The 18,446-nt window shown below is 41.0% G+C and overlaps 1 protein-coding gene across 3 annotated transcripts in view; it reads right to left on the bottom strand.

The window, feature by feature from the left end:
- Positions 1–18,446, bottom strand: part of si:dkey-237h12.3 (teneurin-3) — a 176,310-nt gene that overhangs the window by 59,160 nt on the left and 98,704 nt on the right. For all 3 annotated transcript variants that reach the window (XM_027279740.1, XM_027279748.1, XM_019256312.2), the window contains 3 exons: positions 16,230–16,455; positions 8,122–8,360; positions 866–991 (listed from right to left, as the gene is read on the bottom strand). In XM_027279740.1, the coding sequence (XP_027135541.1) occupies positions 866–991; positions 8,122–8,360; positions 16,230–16,455 (591 nt within the window). The remainder of the gene's footprint in view (positions 1–865; positions 992–8,121; positions 8,361–16,229; positions 16,456–18,446) is intronic.

Below are 18,446 nucleotides of genomic sequence, written 5' to 3' on the forward strand. Positions count from 1 at the left end.
TGTGTGTGTAATGAGGCCATTGCCTGTCACTTTAGGTTCAGTCAAAGTGAAGACTGGAAGCCAAGTTTACCTCTGGGGAGAATAATAGCTGGCTATTGATTGCCTTTAAACAGTCCAAAACCTGCCTCATGCTATCTTAATTAGCAGTACTTATGAGGATTTAAATCTAGCCGAGTTTAAACAATTGAGCTTTTGCCTGGCCTACTCAACTCAATTAATGCTTTCGTGGCCATGCATTCTAAATACCTGCGTGTGCTTAGAGATTAATTTGGTGGCTTTTGCTGTAAAGGTGAGCTGAGATCGCCTGCCAACTTGTTGTTGAATACACAATGGTCCAAGATTATGATTAGGCATCTGCGAAGCTGTTTGGAATAAATCAGTTAATATTCAGAAGGTGAAAGATCCCAATAAACGCTAAAGGCTGACTGGGCATCGAGTACCCAACATTTGACTCTGCCATTCACAGGGCCAAATGGTTTATTGTTGCAATTTGTCTTTCTTAGTCAGCATGTGAGCCCTTCCTTGATTTAACTCATTTGTATTTTGGTACTTGGTACAGATCTTTTATTATTTTTTTTATTAGCATTTGACTTCAAAACTATTTACAGGTAGTGTTGTTTTCATTCAACTTGAGAGCAACTGCGCATTTTAAGCCACTAAAGTGTGAATTATTTTTATAACTGAAAAGAAAAACCTTACCCTGAGAGCACAATGTATTCAACAAGTGATGTCAGTAACCTTGACACAAAACGTTTTTCAAGACACAGGGAAGCTAACAAAAAGAATAAACAGTATTAATCTTATTCATTAATACTGTAAAAGTTAATTAGCAGTTAATTCAGATGTCAGTCTTTTATTTCCTCACCGTCAGCAGCCAGAGCTGTCACTATGCTCGACTGAGTGGGCCCTGTCTTCCCAACTCCTCCATTTTCAAATGCAGGCTGGTTGTCCAACTCTTGAAGCTGCCAATTGAGGCCGAAAAGGTGCATTGCTGTGAAATACACAAAAAAGCTGCGTGGGCTTGTAGAAATGGATAAACAAATAAGCAAATAGCCGCACAAATACAAACAAGCCACTTAAGCACAAAAGACCTGTGGGAGAGCACAATGGATGGATCCAGTGCAGGCAGAGAAAGAATTTTAAAAAACAGTTCAACTTCCAACATTTCAGTTCACATTTTTTGCTTTTTGCGGCTAGTCTGCCATGGTTGCCTTTTGTGTAAACACAACACTGATAGAGGCCAGACAAAGTCATTTCAATCAATACTTAGGAATCCTGTTGCTCTAGTACGATTCCGTGGGGATCACTGTTCATTAATGTGCCAGAGTGTCTGCACACAAACAGCTACTGCATCACAGAGAGCAGAATTTCTGTTCTGACACAAAGCCTTCGCTTCAGACAAGAAGACGAGATACACTGGAGAAGTCTTGAACTTATCAGGCTAATACAAAGCAGGGAGGACGCGGAGGTGCAGCTACATGTGTGTGGAAGCGTAAGATGGAGGGAGAGAGTGTGAGACTTTTAAGGAAGTGTAAGGCAGTTCATTGAGACAGACAGTCACAGCAGGAGGAGGAAGTGAGAGGGTAAGATGCAACACTCCCATAGTTCTCTTACATAACTAAACTGTGTCTGGCTTTCATTCAGCCAACCTGCTTTATTGTCACAGCACTGGATGCAATCAAACCGTGTTCTTGTTGTTTTGGGAAACTGAGGTGGTTCTGTAAGCGCAGCGAGAGGGCCAATCTCCTTCAAAGTCACCAGCCAGGGAACATGCTGAGGAAGCATCTTGATTTCCGTCCATTTGATCTGCGCGAGGAACTTTTCTTCAACACCCGCCCCTCGCTGGGAAGATGGATATTGACTGCAGCAAATAACTTGAGAGGTGGATGTAGGGCCAGAGAGAATATCAAATGTGAAGGAGACCAAAAGAGAAATGGAAAACCTGTATGGACACTGTATCAATCGGTGCCTTGTTAAAAAATAGGGCATGCGTTTTGTTTAAAGCCTGCTGATGAATATACTTGGCATCAGTTTAGTGAGAATATATGCAGCATTGTCCTTGGTAGCTAAAATTAATAGGTGCTCTGTAGCCTTGAATTCCAATCAAAAAGGGCCTTTTGTTTTAACATTGAGTGATAATGTATGACCGCCCAGTACTTTCAGCCAGCATCACCCTTAGTGTCAGAATCCATTTCAGTTGCCGGTGCAACAAACCAGCAACAGAAATGAATGCTGACTGGTCCATCGATATTTTTGACAAGTCTGACTTTTCTAAACCCTGTGAATGGACTAGTCTGACAGTACCTCCAATGTGAAAACCTGTGAGATCTGTGCACTTCTGTTGTCTTTTTGTTTCACATATTTGCTCTGGCAATGAGATTTCCTGTTGCTATCGATAGTTTAAAAAAATGTTATGAATCTTTCTCCATCTTCAGCCAGATATAGATCTGTTTTAGTACCGTTGTACAAATTCACTGGCAGCGCAGAGAGACACATACGAAATCTACAACTTAATACAACTCGGCAAGAATTTGACAGAATTCTCTCAAGATTTTCTCATTTGCTCCCCAACACTGTCTCCAAACATACATTCTCCTTGGCCTAGTTAAACTGTAAAACAACCACAAATAAATTACAACTTTTTCTAACTGCACGCTGCGTAAATATTTTCATTTCTTAAACATGTTGTAGGCTTAAAACTGAGCCAATTCTCCAGAATCCTTAGAAAACACTGTGTGCTGAGCTGGAACCCAAATTGCAGAGATGAACTAAGGACACGGAGCATTAACCTAAAGTGAAACACCCTCCACCTGAAACACCTACTCCTGCAAAATGCATGAAATTTAAGCGGGTTAAATTATTACTTAAAGAATAAAAGGTGGTATAATCTTTTATTTAATAAAATAGAAATTAGCATTAAGTATTTTGGAAAAAAAAGAACCCTTTTAACATTGAGAGAAAAATCTCTCTAAGCTGACTGGCAGAAGACAGACATGACGCTTTATCACAAAGAGACATGAGATGACAGACAGTGCTCTTAAACACTGGGGATGTTGCCTTACAGCTGAAGATACAAGTGTTATTTTTAATGTGCTTTTGATGACAACAAGAATCTACAGTCATGCTGGCAGCCAGTGTTGGGTAACTTTAAAGTGTAGTCAGTTACAGTACTGTATACAAATTACATTTATAATTATTAACGTAATCCACTGGATTATATATTGTTGTTCTTAGCATGGTTGTATGTTATCTATGGTTGATGCTTTGGGTTGAGTACGTCACCCATTCAGAAGCTGTGTGGGCAGCCTAACATCAGATTGTAATTGAATAATCCTTGACACCAGCTAGATGAATCTATGTGATTTGAGTTGATTACAGTTACATATTTTTTGTAATCTGATTAAGTAATTGTGAGTATATGTAAAGAGTTACTACCCAACACTGTTAGCAGTTAATTAAACGTTAAATGTTTAAGAAAAACAAACAAAACATCAGAGCTGATAGTGAAAGCAGCTAACAAGTGAGCCGTCTTGCATCCTTTTCATCCCTGGTGCAAGTTGCACATGCACACATGGTACAGTGAATATTCTGCCCGATAACGGTAAAAATATTTCACCCTGACCCACAAATGTCAGCCTCCTGCTGGCTCTAGAGTAAAAGTCAGAGTCTAAAAACATCTCGACCGGTTTGCTTCCTGATTGTGGTTCATTTAACATGATAAGTCCGGACACCCTCCACAGCTAAACATTGTGCACTCGCATCTCCAGGCAGTGCCAGCGTTCCCACCAGGAAGCAAACTGTGTGTGGCGATGGGCTCTTGTGTATCACACACAACACAGGACCACCAAGAGCCTTCCCCTCTTCACCGCTCTTAGTGCACCAGGGCCTGAATCCCCACTTACCTCATCAACAAATTGCTTTGAGGTGAATGGCCCTCAATTTATGAATTTGCATAAGTTATTCCTGCAGCCTAGGCCAGTTCAATTAATATTTATGGGCCATGAGCAATTCTCTTCCTGAGCGAGAAGCTGGAAAAGCTAGCCTCTAATCTCTAAAGTCCAAATTCTCCCCTGTGGAACACCTCCAATGATAATGAATGGGAGGTTGAATTTGTAAGTTTACAACATGTTTGTTTGAGCTGTGACATTCACATGGTATTTAGTGTACAGAGGCACAAACACTTCTGCACTGGAAAATGTAACATGAGCCCCAGAAAATCCTCCTGGCTGCTCTCACAGCTAATTCCTCCCCTACCCCTCTATCTTGTTCACATGATTCTTAGAGGTGTTGTTACCTGGAACACGGTGCTATAATTATACTACAGGGGAAAGTTGTATCTCTTCTTTAAAGGATTAATAAATATTATTATTCAGATAAACAACCAAAGGCATTACAAAATATAAATGAGTATAAAACTTTACAGTGTTCTCTGTTAAAATATGCAAAGGATGCCGTTCTGATCGCCTTCGTCACCAAGCATAATTAGTCCATTTACCACAGAGAGAGGTGTCCCATCTGGAGTCACGGTGTGCCAACAACAACTTGGAGCTCAACAGCCTCAAAATTATTGAGATAAACATTGTTTTATGCTGGAACCTGCCTGCACATCTCCCCAGAAACGTCCCCGGGGGACTCCTCAATATAAGCCTCACAGCTCAGAGCATGGCTAAGATGTTCCTGTTTTCTGGAATAGTATCTCCAACCAACTGAAATGGAACAACAACATCTCTAAGACAAGATTGACAAGGACAGGGTTTATTTTGTGTTTGGTCTTGTGGCAATTGAAGCAAGCTCAATGTCACCTTCTGTTAGGCTCAGCGAGATTTCTAGAATTCCTTATTAGTATAGGTTTACTATCAAAAACAAATCACAGTACTCATCACTGATGAGTGGAGCCATCCTCTCTCCTCTGGTGACTCATATGTCCTTATTAAAATCAAACGTGCCCACCATATCAACAACTTTAATCAACAAGCTTTCAGTGAAAAACAAATGAATAAACCAAAAATGATTTTCTCATTTCAATCAATTTAATTCTTGTGGTACAAGATTTCTGGGAATACGTCTCTTCCTAAACTAGAAATCTGCGAGAAGCAATTTTACAAAATCACAAAATAATTCATGCTTCCTTTAAAGACCCCTGTGTGTGCTGCTCAATTTAAAGAGTGCTTGCAAAAAATCCACATGCTGCTTCTGCATCCAATCAGAGCATCAAAGCTGGACTCGTGATTGGCCTCCCCCTATCTGAACAATTACTGAAATCCTTCCAATCAGGCTAGTTTGCAGAGCTGGAACTGGAAAGCCTCACCTCAGCAGGTTTGCGCCTCATTTGAGTTTCAGAATTGCTGTTGTTGTTCAGCCAGGGTTACTGTTCTGCACGTTGTTCTTCAAATTCATCCCATAAAAAAAGTGATCTGAACATTTTTCTTTTTTAAAATATCATTATGTGTGTTTGTCAATAATGTGAATAATAAGGTAGAGTCACCTCCAAGCATATTCCCATTTTAACATATAACAGATGCAGGTGTGCATGTCTCGGAGTTTGTCTTAGTACTAATGGGACTGCGCGAGCTGACAGTAGAAAAGTATTAAAGTACGAGTGCACATTGTAGCTATTTGAGTCATTGCACCTGGCAGGTGAATTGGCCGTGGATGAAAGGGAGAGGAAGTGGTGGAAACACTCTCAGACACCTGAGGCAAGTGGCAGAGGGCTGCATCTGTTTGACATACACACACACACGCATCTACACACAGACACACACATACACACACAGACACACCAGGCGTTGGCATCACGCCAAAAATACAATTCCCAAACATCCGACAGGTCTACAATTAAACAAGTCTGTGATTGTTGGGATGAAAATGTTGTAAATGAATCCAATCTGCTAGAACTGTTAGTGACAACAGCTGAACAAATGACTGTTTCTGCTCGTTTTCCCCACGTAAACTGAACAGATCCGTCATGAGCACGAGTACAAATAAAAATAGCAACTGAATCCTGCGCACAGAGAAGCAGCTAAGTTATAGAGAGTATGTATAAATCCATACTAATTTTATGATACAAGATCATGAATGGCAACAAGTAACAAAACAGTTAAGTCAATAAAAGGATTGTGAATATTGATATTGATACAGCACATTTATGACCTCTCCTCCAAGAGAGCACTCCCCTCTCTATTTGCCAATAAAACACTGGTTATAGGATCTTCCCAACAACCCCATATTTCTCCTTATACAACTGTGTCACATTTCCCCCTGCCTCCAAGCTGTATGAATACTTATATATCCGCTCTGGGAGAAAGGCACAGTGTAAAGATTAAGGGCTTGGATGACAAGGGGAGGCATGAGGAGAGATGAATCTGTAACAAGTTTATTGCTGTGGTCAAGATTCTAAAGGTTAGCAAGAAGTCAGCTTTGACACGCTGTGGAAGAAAAAAAAAGAAAATGTTGGAAAGCCTTCTCATAGGAAAAAATGCCCAAAGGAGAAGGAGAGGATGAGCATTAGTTTATCTTCCTGGCTGAGATAAAAGCATTTCCTGTTTGTCAGAATGAGCAAGTTGTGTTTGTAGTACAACAAAGGCTTTATGGACCAAGGCCTTCTTTAAAGTTTGAGTGTCTGGGACGGTTTCCTTTGTTATAAGAGTTCAGCTCCTCAACGCGTGTTTCATTTCGCCGTTGCCATCTGTGTTGGCCATTTGAACCTCTCTGGCTGTGTTTTAACGGGATTTCGCCCCCCTCCCTGAGGACATAAATTGGCTGTCATTTTCTGACCTGGGGATCAGAAGTGTGGGGATGATGCACAGTCCCCTGTCAAAGGGAAACCGACAGGAAGGTCTTGTTGGAAACTGCACTGGGGCCTGTCTGCATATCTGACTGAGAGCATAGTCAGACAGACGCTAGTGAATCATATCAGGACATCTGCAATTTCTGCAAAAAGGAAAAGGCAGTGAAATAGAAATACTCCTGGCAGAGATCAAACTTCATACAGATTAGGAGGCAGGCCGGCTTCATTCACTCTAGGCAGCTTGTCTATCATTGGTTCCGTTTGACCGGGTGACATGTCTAAAGATTATCCAATGCCACCGCAGATAATGGAGTCATGTTTTCTCTCCCTAGAACTGAAAGAAATATGTCGCTTCTGGCACAAATAACTACTGGTTCTCATGCACACAGGTGACAGCTTCTGCTGCACCTCCACATCTGACAATAAGCATTCAGTGGCAAAAAAAACTCGCTATAGATGGTGTTCCAAATGCAGTTTATTAAGATGTAAACATCGCATGGTGTCAACATCTAACGGGTATTAATTTGCACAAGATCGGCTCTACGCAGTGTTATCCCTAAGAAGGAATATTTGCATTCCAGGTTCAGGTATTTAGGCTGTTTATTCCCCTGAATTGCGCCTCCGGAGAATCAAAAGGAAAACCTGGTCTAAGCTGGAAGCCTGGCTGGTACAAATGTTCAGCGTAGTATATCTGGTAATGTGAGCAGTTTAGAGCAGATAAGATTTTCACCTCCTGAACTGCCTCCAGACACGACCAGGGACAGAGCCTTCTAAGTGGACCATCGTGAGGAGGAAAAGAGAGGATCTTTTTTTTTTAATTGGTACCATGGAACTGGCCTATTCTGCAAGTTTGAAGGACAGCTGTAGATAAAAGGCTGTGGCCTTGAACTGATGAGGCTAACAGGTTGTCAAACGTTCAGATTAAGAGCTGGGTAGACTGTGTGGGTAAAGGCCAGACAGTAAGAGTATGACTGATAAAGACAAAGAGAGACCCACAAGCAGTCGTAAAGTCTTTTGGGGTGCAAATCCAGCTTTGACTCCTTGACAGCAAGTCCAAGTCATCAACTCATAAGTCTTATAAACTAATTACAAGTCAAGATGAAAAGCCTTTCCGGTCTGAATGCTGGTCATTAAAATGGCATGGTTTATGGTTTTGACATTTTCTTTTCAAAGCTCTTTTAATTGTGTTCCAACAGGTCTAATAATTAAATATGCGAGGACTGACTGTTGCCGTCTTGTTCATTTTTTATTGTTACAGAGTTTGTTGAACTCTCAAATCAAAACTTGAGTCATGAATGATTTCAAAATCTGGAAACGCTCACACACAGCCTTACCTATGCAGTAGCAGAGAATGATGGACAGAACCACAGCTATCCCCACGGCGATCAGGGCGGTGCACTTCCAGGAGCAATGTTTGGGTGACTTCTTGAACTTGAAAGCCCCTCTGGACAGGCTGTTTCTGGGCAAAGGGCGCGCCGGTGTGGAGTAAACCGTCCCTGTCGCCATGGTGTAACCAGGGGCTGCTGCGCCGAAGAAAGGTGTCGTTCCTGTGCCCGTTTTAAAGAGGAAGTGCCTGGAGAGAAGAAGGGAAAAGAAACAGGAGAAAAAGGTAGTCTACAAATAACTGTAAAATGAATGATGGTACAAAACAGCATCCCAAAAGTCTCAAAGAAAGTACAGATGAAATGCCAAAAGAATCACCCAAATACAGTATACCCTATAATAGCCGTAGCTCCCATGTGTATCACAGTGCAAGACGAACTGGGTTATATTCTAATATTCAGTATAATCCTGACATTGGAAGAGGTGAACAAAAAGTACCTCATAAAAACAATCATCTCCCACTTGCCCTTTTACAACTGGGCCTTTGCTAATAGCCCATTATACCTGGGGTAATTAAGAGGGTTTAATCAAATGCACTACGGAGTGATCGTCCTATTAACTTTTAAACCCCACGTGAAAAGCTCTTAAGTAAATGAATTAAGCCTTGTTGCCACTCTTGCCACTTCTTAGAGATTAATACCCAAATGCCTCCAGGCTTATGGGGAAGGGCCAGGGAAATTGGACAGATTGACCATGCATTGCAAATGCTCCTTCTGTTGAGAACTGTTGAATTTTTGTGTCTATTTTTGGTGACAAATGAAAAAATAAGATTTAAAACAAAATGCCTCTCTTGTTTTCAGATAATAGATGAATTAAAGTCTTAAAGTCTTTAAGGAGTTGGGCAAATACTCAAGTGTAAAAACAACTTGCGCTAATTAATAATACTAATAAATTTTTTTTAGATAAAAACAATTTGCAGGACACACACCTTTATCATTCAGTGAAGGAGTATTCTCCTTGACATTCGCTGTTGCACTCAAAATTACACCAGAGAGTACCTGGCCAGCACCGCAGCAGTAAAATCTTTTCAACTGGAACAGTTAGAGGTTAAGTGCCTTGCTTAAGAGCACCTCGACATAGGGTAAATAAAGTGGGGCATGTGCTACAAAGTTCACCTCATCGTCCAGATTCACTCCCTCTGTGATCTGCTGTTACCAAAATAAAAGTTAAAAGCACTGCATTAAATCTGAGGTTTAAAACTATCACTGAGAATAATCTGGCAGTAAAACACAAACTACCAATACAGCAATTAACAAATACTTTCTGCAAAAATCCTCCCACAACATTTTACAGTATTTCTCTTCTTTCTATAGATCCCCAGGAGGAGAGAGGTTGCCGTGGTAACCCCCTAATTTAAATACACCAATAAAGTGCTATAGTGGTGTTTACTCATTAATTATTTGTGCGACATCTGTGAAGTCTTCATGTAAGTTTTGTAAAGGCTTTTTTTAATCCTGACGGGGAATCGGTACTAAAAAGAGCTTGAGAACGGCTAATTGGGTGTATAATCTGAAGCTGAGCAGTTAAAGAGCGAAAAGACTTACTAACCGGAGTTTCCTGATTATCTGATAGGAGCGCTGGGTCAACGTGCTTTAGTGAAGCTGTAAATGCACCTGAGAGTGAAATAAACTGAAACTGACTTTTTTTTTTTTTTTTAGGTTGACGTAATGGTCCAAGGTAAGGCTTAGGGAAGTTAATCAGGGAAATACTTATAACAGATTTGTTTTACAAGAGGACACATCAAAGCTGCACCATTACGCGTTGCTCATATTTCAGCTCTGTCACTGATATTCCAGCTACTTCCTATCTCCAGTGAGGATATCTCCAGGGCTAAAACCTCCTCTGATCAATTCTTGACTAAAAGAACAAATGTCAGATTTGGATCGTCTGGCTCCTCGATGCCACGATTGACACGGTCGGTCATGGACAGACAGGGATTCCATTTAAAGGTTACCGTGTGTGACTGCTGGAATGACAATGCTCCGGTCGTCTGCAACCTGGAGAAGTTGAGTTTCTTCAGTCTAGAACAATCTGTACCGTGGCTGCGGCAGACTCTGTAATACGCAGTCGGGTATGAATTGAGGTCAAAACTTGCACAACGACTGTGGCAGACGTGTAGTCAGACACATAGGCAAACAGACACCGCTATCTGGGGAGTTAAGTGTAAGTGGATGTAATTTGATGAGGCGGACAGAAAGGGAGTTCATGCATGTGTGTGTTTGTGGAGAAGTGTTTTGACTACTGATAGGAAAGTGATTATGTGAAGACTGTAAATAAGGATCCCAAAAGTACCTAGACTCTACCTTCACGAAGGATGTGTGCACATATTCTCATGGCCTTCAGCTCAAAGACATCATCCAGAGGCTTTTATAGCACTGAAAACTGTACTAAACATAAAGGGATAAAGAGCGTAAGAGACTGGATCAATAAATATCTGGGATAAAAACATGTGTAAACAAATCACAAGATCGTGTTTATTTGCTCAATTTAGTTGGTTTAACAATCCGAATGCACATATAATTACCAGAAACATATGGCGCGCCGTGGGTGGATAAAAAACGAGAGTCAGCTATATTTCAGTCATTTATATCCCTTTTGCTTTGTACAACAGAGAGTGTAAAGACATTGCAAGAACTTTCAGTTTCAGTGTAGCCGTGCTACCGAGACAAATTCCTGTGCTGGATGTTTATTTGTGCTCAGCGTTTAAAGTAATTCTGGTGCTGATGTTTTTCATGCCGGCCTCTTTTTTTCCCCCCCCGTAAAAGAGCAGATTGAAGGGGTCTAAAGATGAAATGCTGTTGGACATGATTAACAAACAGCGGACCAGTGTAAATGTCTGCAGCTATACACACTGGATGACCGGCTGTAATTGATTACAGCCAGTGTGATGCAACAAGGCACATTACTATGCTAATCCAGCCAGTCTTAGTGATAGCAATGTGGTGCGCTGTGAGAGTGTGTGTGTGTGTGAGAGAGAGAGAGAGAGAGGAGAGGGAAGGAAAAGAAACAATCAAGTGAGCGCGAGATGGAGAGGGAATGAGAGCAAATGAATGGCTGTGTGTCAGTGCGATCGCAGTGTGTTTGTGTGCACGCCTGTCTGTCCCATTGAGAAGCATGTAACACAAAAGCAAGCAGCCACCCTGGTCTCCTCCGCTCTCACAACATTGCTTGTCATCAGGATGACATTTGAAAACATCCTCATGGAGGACAAAAGACTAAACAGTGAGTGGGTGGATTTGTCTACGGCTAAGCTCCAGCTGGAAGGGCGAGAGAGCACACTAGAAACAATGCAAATCAAAGCCCTCAGAATATGTAATCGGTCTATTAGTCGCTGTTTCGCTGTTAGCATTTCAAGGTGAGAGCTGGAATAATCAGATGGCTTTTTTTTTTTTTTTTTAAAAGAAGAAAAAAAATGAAAAAGACTGCAGATGTGGCAGGCGCCGCCACGTGACTCGTTTTCACACTCGCCCGCCGTCGCCGTCGCTCTCCACGAGATCACCACCTGCCCTCTCGTCGGGGGGCCTGCTAGCAAGTGCTATTCTAGTCCAGCTAGCTCCGCATCCGTGTGATGGTATTTTCAGGCGAGCTTTTTTTTTCCTTTTTTTTCTTTTTGTGCCATCCTGCCCACGGAGATCAGCGTGGTGCCATCTTGAGTCGCTCAGACTGTTTGCACAGGGAATTTACTATATTTAACAAGTCTGATCAGTTTTGACATGAGAGGAGCTCGGCTCTTATGTATATACATTGAAGATGGTCTTTGCAGTCTAACTCTGAAGGCAGGACTGAGACAATTACTCTTTAACTTAATCTCGAGGGACAATTGTGGTGACGATGGATGTTCCACCACAAGCCAATGGATTTTAGCTCTTGCAGGATACATTCTTGTGTAATGGATTTTTTATATGAATAGCTATTTTAGATTACTCTTCACCACCCATCCTCTGTTCGTGAAAGCTTTCATATTTGCTGGGAAAAATCATCTGAAACAGATGCTCTTTATGCTGCCAGCAGCAGCAGCAGTTTATACAGTAACCTAAAATAAGAGGAAAATATCGAAGAACTCTGGAATCACCACAGAAATGTGTGCTTGGCACTAAAGATGTTGGCAAAATAAATGAAAAGCAAAACACACAAAAAGAAGAAAAAAAAATACGTCTTGAGGATTACCACTTTGTCTACACCACCATCCACTTTGGCAGGTAACCAGCCAGCACTGCAAGCTCCGTACTGTTCCAAAAGGCTAGTTGGCTGGTATTTTAAACACGACTAATCAGTCCTGGTGCGATTCTGACACTGAGGCTAGTGAAAAAAAAAAAAAAAGAAGAAGTTCAATTTTCCTCTTCTGATGTGAAACATGACTGTCTGACTCATGATTTACATGTGTATCACACAAACGACTGCACAAACACACATGCACGCACCAAATCCTGCTTGGACTACCTCTGCTATTCTTCTTTTTTTTCGCCCCCGAGAACAATTCTAACACATCTTCCATCAGGAAAATGCATTGTCTGTGGGACACTGTACCACATGATGATTTTGGAGCGGAGACATAATTTCATTTCACCAAAGGACTCCCTTGACACATGAATCCAATGAGGATTGACAGTACATTTATAACTGCAACGTGTGGCTGGGCAGGCCTTCAAAAGACTCATTCTGAAGTGTCATAATGACTGTTCTAGCTGAATCTCATTGAATCTAAGTGAAAAAAATGCTAAAGTGGGACAGTGGACATACATATGTAAGAGCAGACGCCTACCTGTGTCTTATACGGTGGAGCACTTATAGACAGTGCAGCCACGAACACGGCAAAAATACAATTTTCACACACAGTCGTATGTTCTATTTTAAACAAAGGATTAACTACTGCTCAGGAATAATTACCGTATATGTGCAATGGTCTCTGAAGGGACATGGCAATTCATTTAATAATAAATTTCAATGGAATATTTCTAATAGAAAATATCACAAAAAAAAATTATTTCAGTGAAGTGGTAAGGGAAACCTGAGGGATTTATTAAAAGCATTCCACACACAAAGATCTGAACGTCTCCTCAGCACTTGAGAATGACAATGAATGGTATCGCTGCTCTTGCCAACTAATTGAGCCTGTTAAATGAAGCAGTCTCGGTTATCAGCAGAACAATAACTGAAGCGGAATAATGCATTAGAATGATATGATGCGTACGACCAGCATTTTTCATCATGTAAAAAACTGAATAACTCCTGAACTCCATTGTTGTGTCATGGGATCACAACTTCTTACCGTGTTACTCAAGTTTGTGTGTCAGTTCATTAGAGACATAGAGCATACTGCGGGGCATACACAGGTACACCTGCTTATTTTTCACTCAGCATTGGGTATACCCACTTCCAAATCCCATCTGCAATGTTCTGCAGGCGGATTTTTTTTTTTTCCTTCCTAGGATGGTGAGGGGATGGCATAGTTGTACATTTTTTATGACTGGAAGCAGTAAAGAATATGGAATACTTCATTCAAAATGAATAAATATGCTGTTGGCTTACACTACAGTCTGTGGGCCAGTATTTATTGGAAAAATCTGCACTACTTCTGTGGCTAATGTTAATTTCATAATGATCCGTACACTCTGAAGTCAAGCAGCAGAAGTCAAGTGACAATTTGCGTTTTTTGGGGTAAGCTAAATATTCAAGAGCAGTCTTACATGTCACAGTTTATAACACAGGGCATTTATCTTTTGCTGGACGGGCCACTTAAAAATAAATTGGATGCATAAATTAAGAGTATACCCATTTTTTCAGGCACCACTAGATCCCTGATTAGAGATAACTTCAGAAATGCTTGTGTAATTTTCTTTAGATTTTACTAACATGTATGGAGTTTTTATTGCATACTGTATTTGTGTTTACCTCACTGATGAGTGATTAATGTTTCATTTTTATATAGAGGAATGGTTCATATCTGATCCTGAGTGAATGAGCCAAAACTTTGAAAATACGATCACAGTGAGATCAATGACTTTGTTCACTCACCATGTAATAATGAGCAGTAGTTTCAGTGGTAGTTACCGAGCGCGGCATTTCACACATTTAAGAAGAACACTGAAAGCTATTCACAATGAAAGCTAGTTGCTACTGAGTGAAATTAGCACACTCAATTCTTTGAAGACCAATACTTTTATGGGGAGGTTACACAAACATAATTCATCACTGCTAATTGCTGTGAAAGTAGCTAACGCTGTCAAATGAGTGCTTTATTTTTAAGAGGGTCATGCCACAGCAAATAATTTAAACAAGATCATAACATTGTGATTTATATTTGACTTTTTTTTTCTCTTTAAATCGACTGCCTTGTACAGAATAATATAGTGTGTGCGTTGGACCATGTCTCTTGTGCTGCATAAGAAATAAATTCCATGTCAATGTTGAAGATTCAAAGGAAAGTCACATCCCTGCGGCACCTGGAGCCACATACATATGTGCTGTGCCAGTACTTTCCTGGCCTGGAAACCCCCTGAAGCCAGCCTAATAAATACTTTCTCAAGCTTCTGTTTACATTTCCCAACCTTGTGTTTTCTCTTGACATCTGCAATTATGCAGTGAACCAGGTCTTCCCTTTTGGCCCTGTTGGTTTTTGCAGCCGCCCTCTGTTCCCACCCACTGACAAGCACTTGATTTAGAGTCCACTGTGGTGATAGTGATTTATGCCTCATCTGATGATAGGTGTGCACATATTGTTTTGTCGATACAGCTAAGACAGCTCAAGGTCATTGCGCGGTTAGTATTCAATCACTGCATCTTCCCCAGAAAGTGAAACTGTCACCACATATCCCGATTGATTCAGTCAGATCATAAGAGGTTGTTACTTCATGCTTCCACAGACGAAATCTGAAGTTTACATTCATCCAAGCCTCAGAAAGGGTTCTATGTGCCAGGGAAATATCAGGCTGGAATGCAATCATCTACTCGAGGCCGTTTCTGAGTCAGGGCGCAATGTACCACACTTCATTAGACAGGATATTTTGAGCTCACTGATTAAGAGAGATGTAACTGATGTTTCAGGAGGAAAACTTGGCAGAGGCGCTTACAGTATGACAAAGTAGTATCTTGCACAGCAAATTCTGATATAACACACAATCCGCTTAGCAAGTTCCTTGTTAAGTTATAGCCTTTTTTATTTGAACTGGCAAGCCTTCTGATATTCACATAGTTCGCTCTCATCATGCAGTCTCCTTCTGTGCATAGGTCTATCTAATTTAGTAATCTAAGCCCTTAATTGTGGATGTTTACAACAAACAAATTTGACAAATTATTCTTAACAATGGAGAAACAATGATTATATTTATCAAACTCAGCGGGACACATATTATGCCATGCGCAATTTGTGCATAATTAATCCTGATGAAGTGTAGTCCCCAAAAATAGTTCTAAAACTATCAAACCATCTGGTTATTGCCAGTTGTCTTCTGGAGGATACAGACTACCTGTTCCAAGCACTTCTTTTCAGCAGACACCAAGAAATGTCACTGCTGAGGTTTATTATGTGCTGGGTGGGTCATGCCACCCAATACTGAACTTCATCCCGCCTAGATTGGTGACACTTATTGTGTGCTTTGCAGGGTAAAGGTGTGATGGAGCCATAAAAGCACAAGTGTTCATATAGAGCTGTTAATTCGTGTTTGTCAGCAAGAAACACACTGCTGGTTTAGTCACGACTGAATGAGTCACCGTTAACCCTGACTGAGTTTTATGAATATGGGCCAATATCTGGTGTCTCCAAAAAAAAAGCACATCAAACAGGCCAGTGGATTAAGCAGACAGTACATATGAGGTCACCAAAAAAGAGTCAAACAAGCTGTCAAATAAAATTCTTAAGAATTATAGCTCCCGTTTCACATTTCCAAATGTTAAAATGTCTTATATTTGGGCATAAAATAAAATTAATAGAATTTAAACTGCAGCTTGGTGCATGCTCATTTGTTTCACATCATTCGAGTCAGTGAAAATAACTTTATAATAACAGCTGGACCTGAATTTCCCAATTTTCCTCTGGTGTAGGTCATTGTGGGTCACTCACCTGCTCTCCAGGGCCACATTGCTGCCCAGGACCCAGCTGTCCTGCAGCTGGACGCATTCCGCCGTACTCTGCAAGTCGGCCGCCAGGCCGGCTGTGGGCGGCGGGCTCGGGCTCCTCTGATTGGCCAGTGAGCTGCGGCTTAGGGACGTGATGGACGGATGCTGCTTGTGTGGAGGCGGGGCTGGTGGGAGAGGAGGTGGGCCTTGCTGACTGGATAGATGGTCACCTGAAGGGAAAGACATCAGAATATGAATTTGCATATTCTAAATAGTTCCAAAATCAAAAGCGCAAGTTTTTTGCCAATTCAATAAAAGAGACGTGATCGCTGAGAAAGAGCAGATGGACATTATTTTAGGACCTGGCTTGTATGTAAGATATGACACGTAAATACAACCAAAAGCAAGACATTAAAATGAGATGCAACCACTGCAAAAAGAAAGAAAATAAGAGCTGCTTTTATGGCGACACACATAATAATTGTCGCAAAACGCCACACGGCTGACAGTTGGGTTCTCTTAAACAGAAGGTCACTTAGAGAGGCAGCTGTTCTTTTATGGCCGCTTAACGCAATGTTTCACGTTTGATTACAGCCAGAGAAGACTCTCAAATAACTAATGACCAGAACATCCATTAGATCTCTGTGAGAACAGGTTTTCCAATTTCACACAAAGCTGTGTAATTGGCCCCCAGAATGGCATGTGGTGATTATCTATCCATCTTCCCTGTTTAAAAAGGTAAAAACCCACAGTGCTGACAATTCTGATTTGCTCCAATGAGCTCCAAATGGGTGTCGTCTTTCTTACTTTTACAGAAGCCTGGAGGAGATTGAGAAAGCTGGAGTTGCGTCTTTTAGGAGCTGTTGTTTTTGCATTGACAGCATGAATTTTTATAAAGCCTAAAGAGAGTTACATTTAGAGCATATGAGCGCTGGAGGTCGGTTCCGGTGCATGGTTTAACCTTTGCTTCCTCAACCATGCATAAAGACCTTGTGGAGTTTAAAACCAGGCATCGGACTCTCCTCTGTGCTATTGGCTAGACAGAACAACTTGATTGAAAGGATACCGGTCATTGTTTTGAAAAGAGCTTTAATGACCATGCAATTTTTGTCCTTGTCTATGCTTGTCCTTGCTTTTGCTTATCACCATGACCTTAACGCTTAAAATGAGCTGTTCAATGCAGGCAAATTAGCCGTACATTTAGTTAGACAGCGCTAAGAGGAGACATGGCTGCCATTCAGAGCTAGAGAATAATAACCACCGCTTTGAGGTAAGAAACCTCTAGGCCACTGTAAATGCAGGCTATTGAAATGCCTGGAAATTATTTATCTCATATTCAAAAGCGGAAAAACAACAACAGATATTATAATAAGAATGATTACAGAGAATAGAGCTCTTCTCTGTGAGTTTATTGCAGGGACAGAGGAAGCTGTGGCAACATTTCGCGGGGACATTTTTGTGACTGATTACTTGGATTTGTTGTTTAATAACAGAATACATTATTAGAACATTTGTACAGGCAGACAGAGAGAGTGGGAGAGAGATGCATGCAAGTTTTTATTAATCATAAACACATATAGGCCAAAAACACAGCATATAAATAGGTTAACAAGGTGAAATTAAAGTAAATTATACAAATATAAAAGTTATTATAGGCCAGGCTTAAAATGTGGCACATTTGAAAATATTAATTACATGTGGGGATCCCTGTTCTGTTTGTCTCTCGTCCATGGGGTCCTTGGGCTGAAAAAGGTGTAGAGTGCAATCAGGAGTGACAAGAATGCAATGCTGATGCAGAAGACCAATCAAAAATTAATTAATGCATGGTCAGAGTTATCAGAGACATCAGATACCCAATCCTCATCATCCAACACAACTGAATCACAACACATGAATTACCTGTGATCAACAGCGGTATTGGCATTTGAATCTAAGGCTGCAGTGACTTGGTGATAATGAATACAACTCATCTGCCGGGTTACACTGCGAGCCCTTTTAGAAAACTAAGTAGGCTAATAGAAATGTGGATTATCTACCAACACTGGATGGTTTTACTTCACCTCTGGGCCTCAATCCGCTGTATGAACCCACAGCAGCCACCAGCTCCACTTCACTTTCAGGCAGAAGCATTTTTCATATAATCAGCACTACTGCAGCAGTACAATGTCAATGAGGGGATAAAGTGAAATGGTACAAAAGGGACAAACAGATAATTTTCTGT

This window comes from Larimichthys crocea, chromosome I (assembly GCF_000972845.2).
Source record: "Larimichthys crocea isolate SSNF chromosome I, L_crocea_2.0, whole genome shotgun sequence".
Lineage (NCBI taxonomy): Eukaryota > Metazoa > Chordata > Actinopteri > Sciaenidae > Larimichthys > Larimichthys crocea.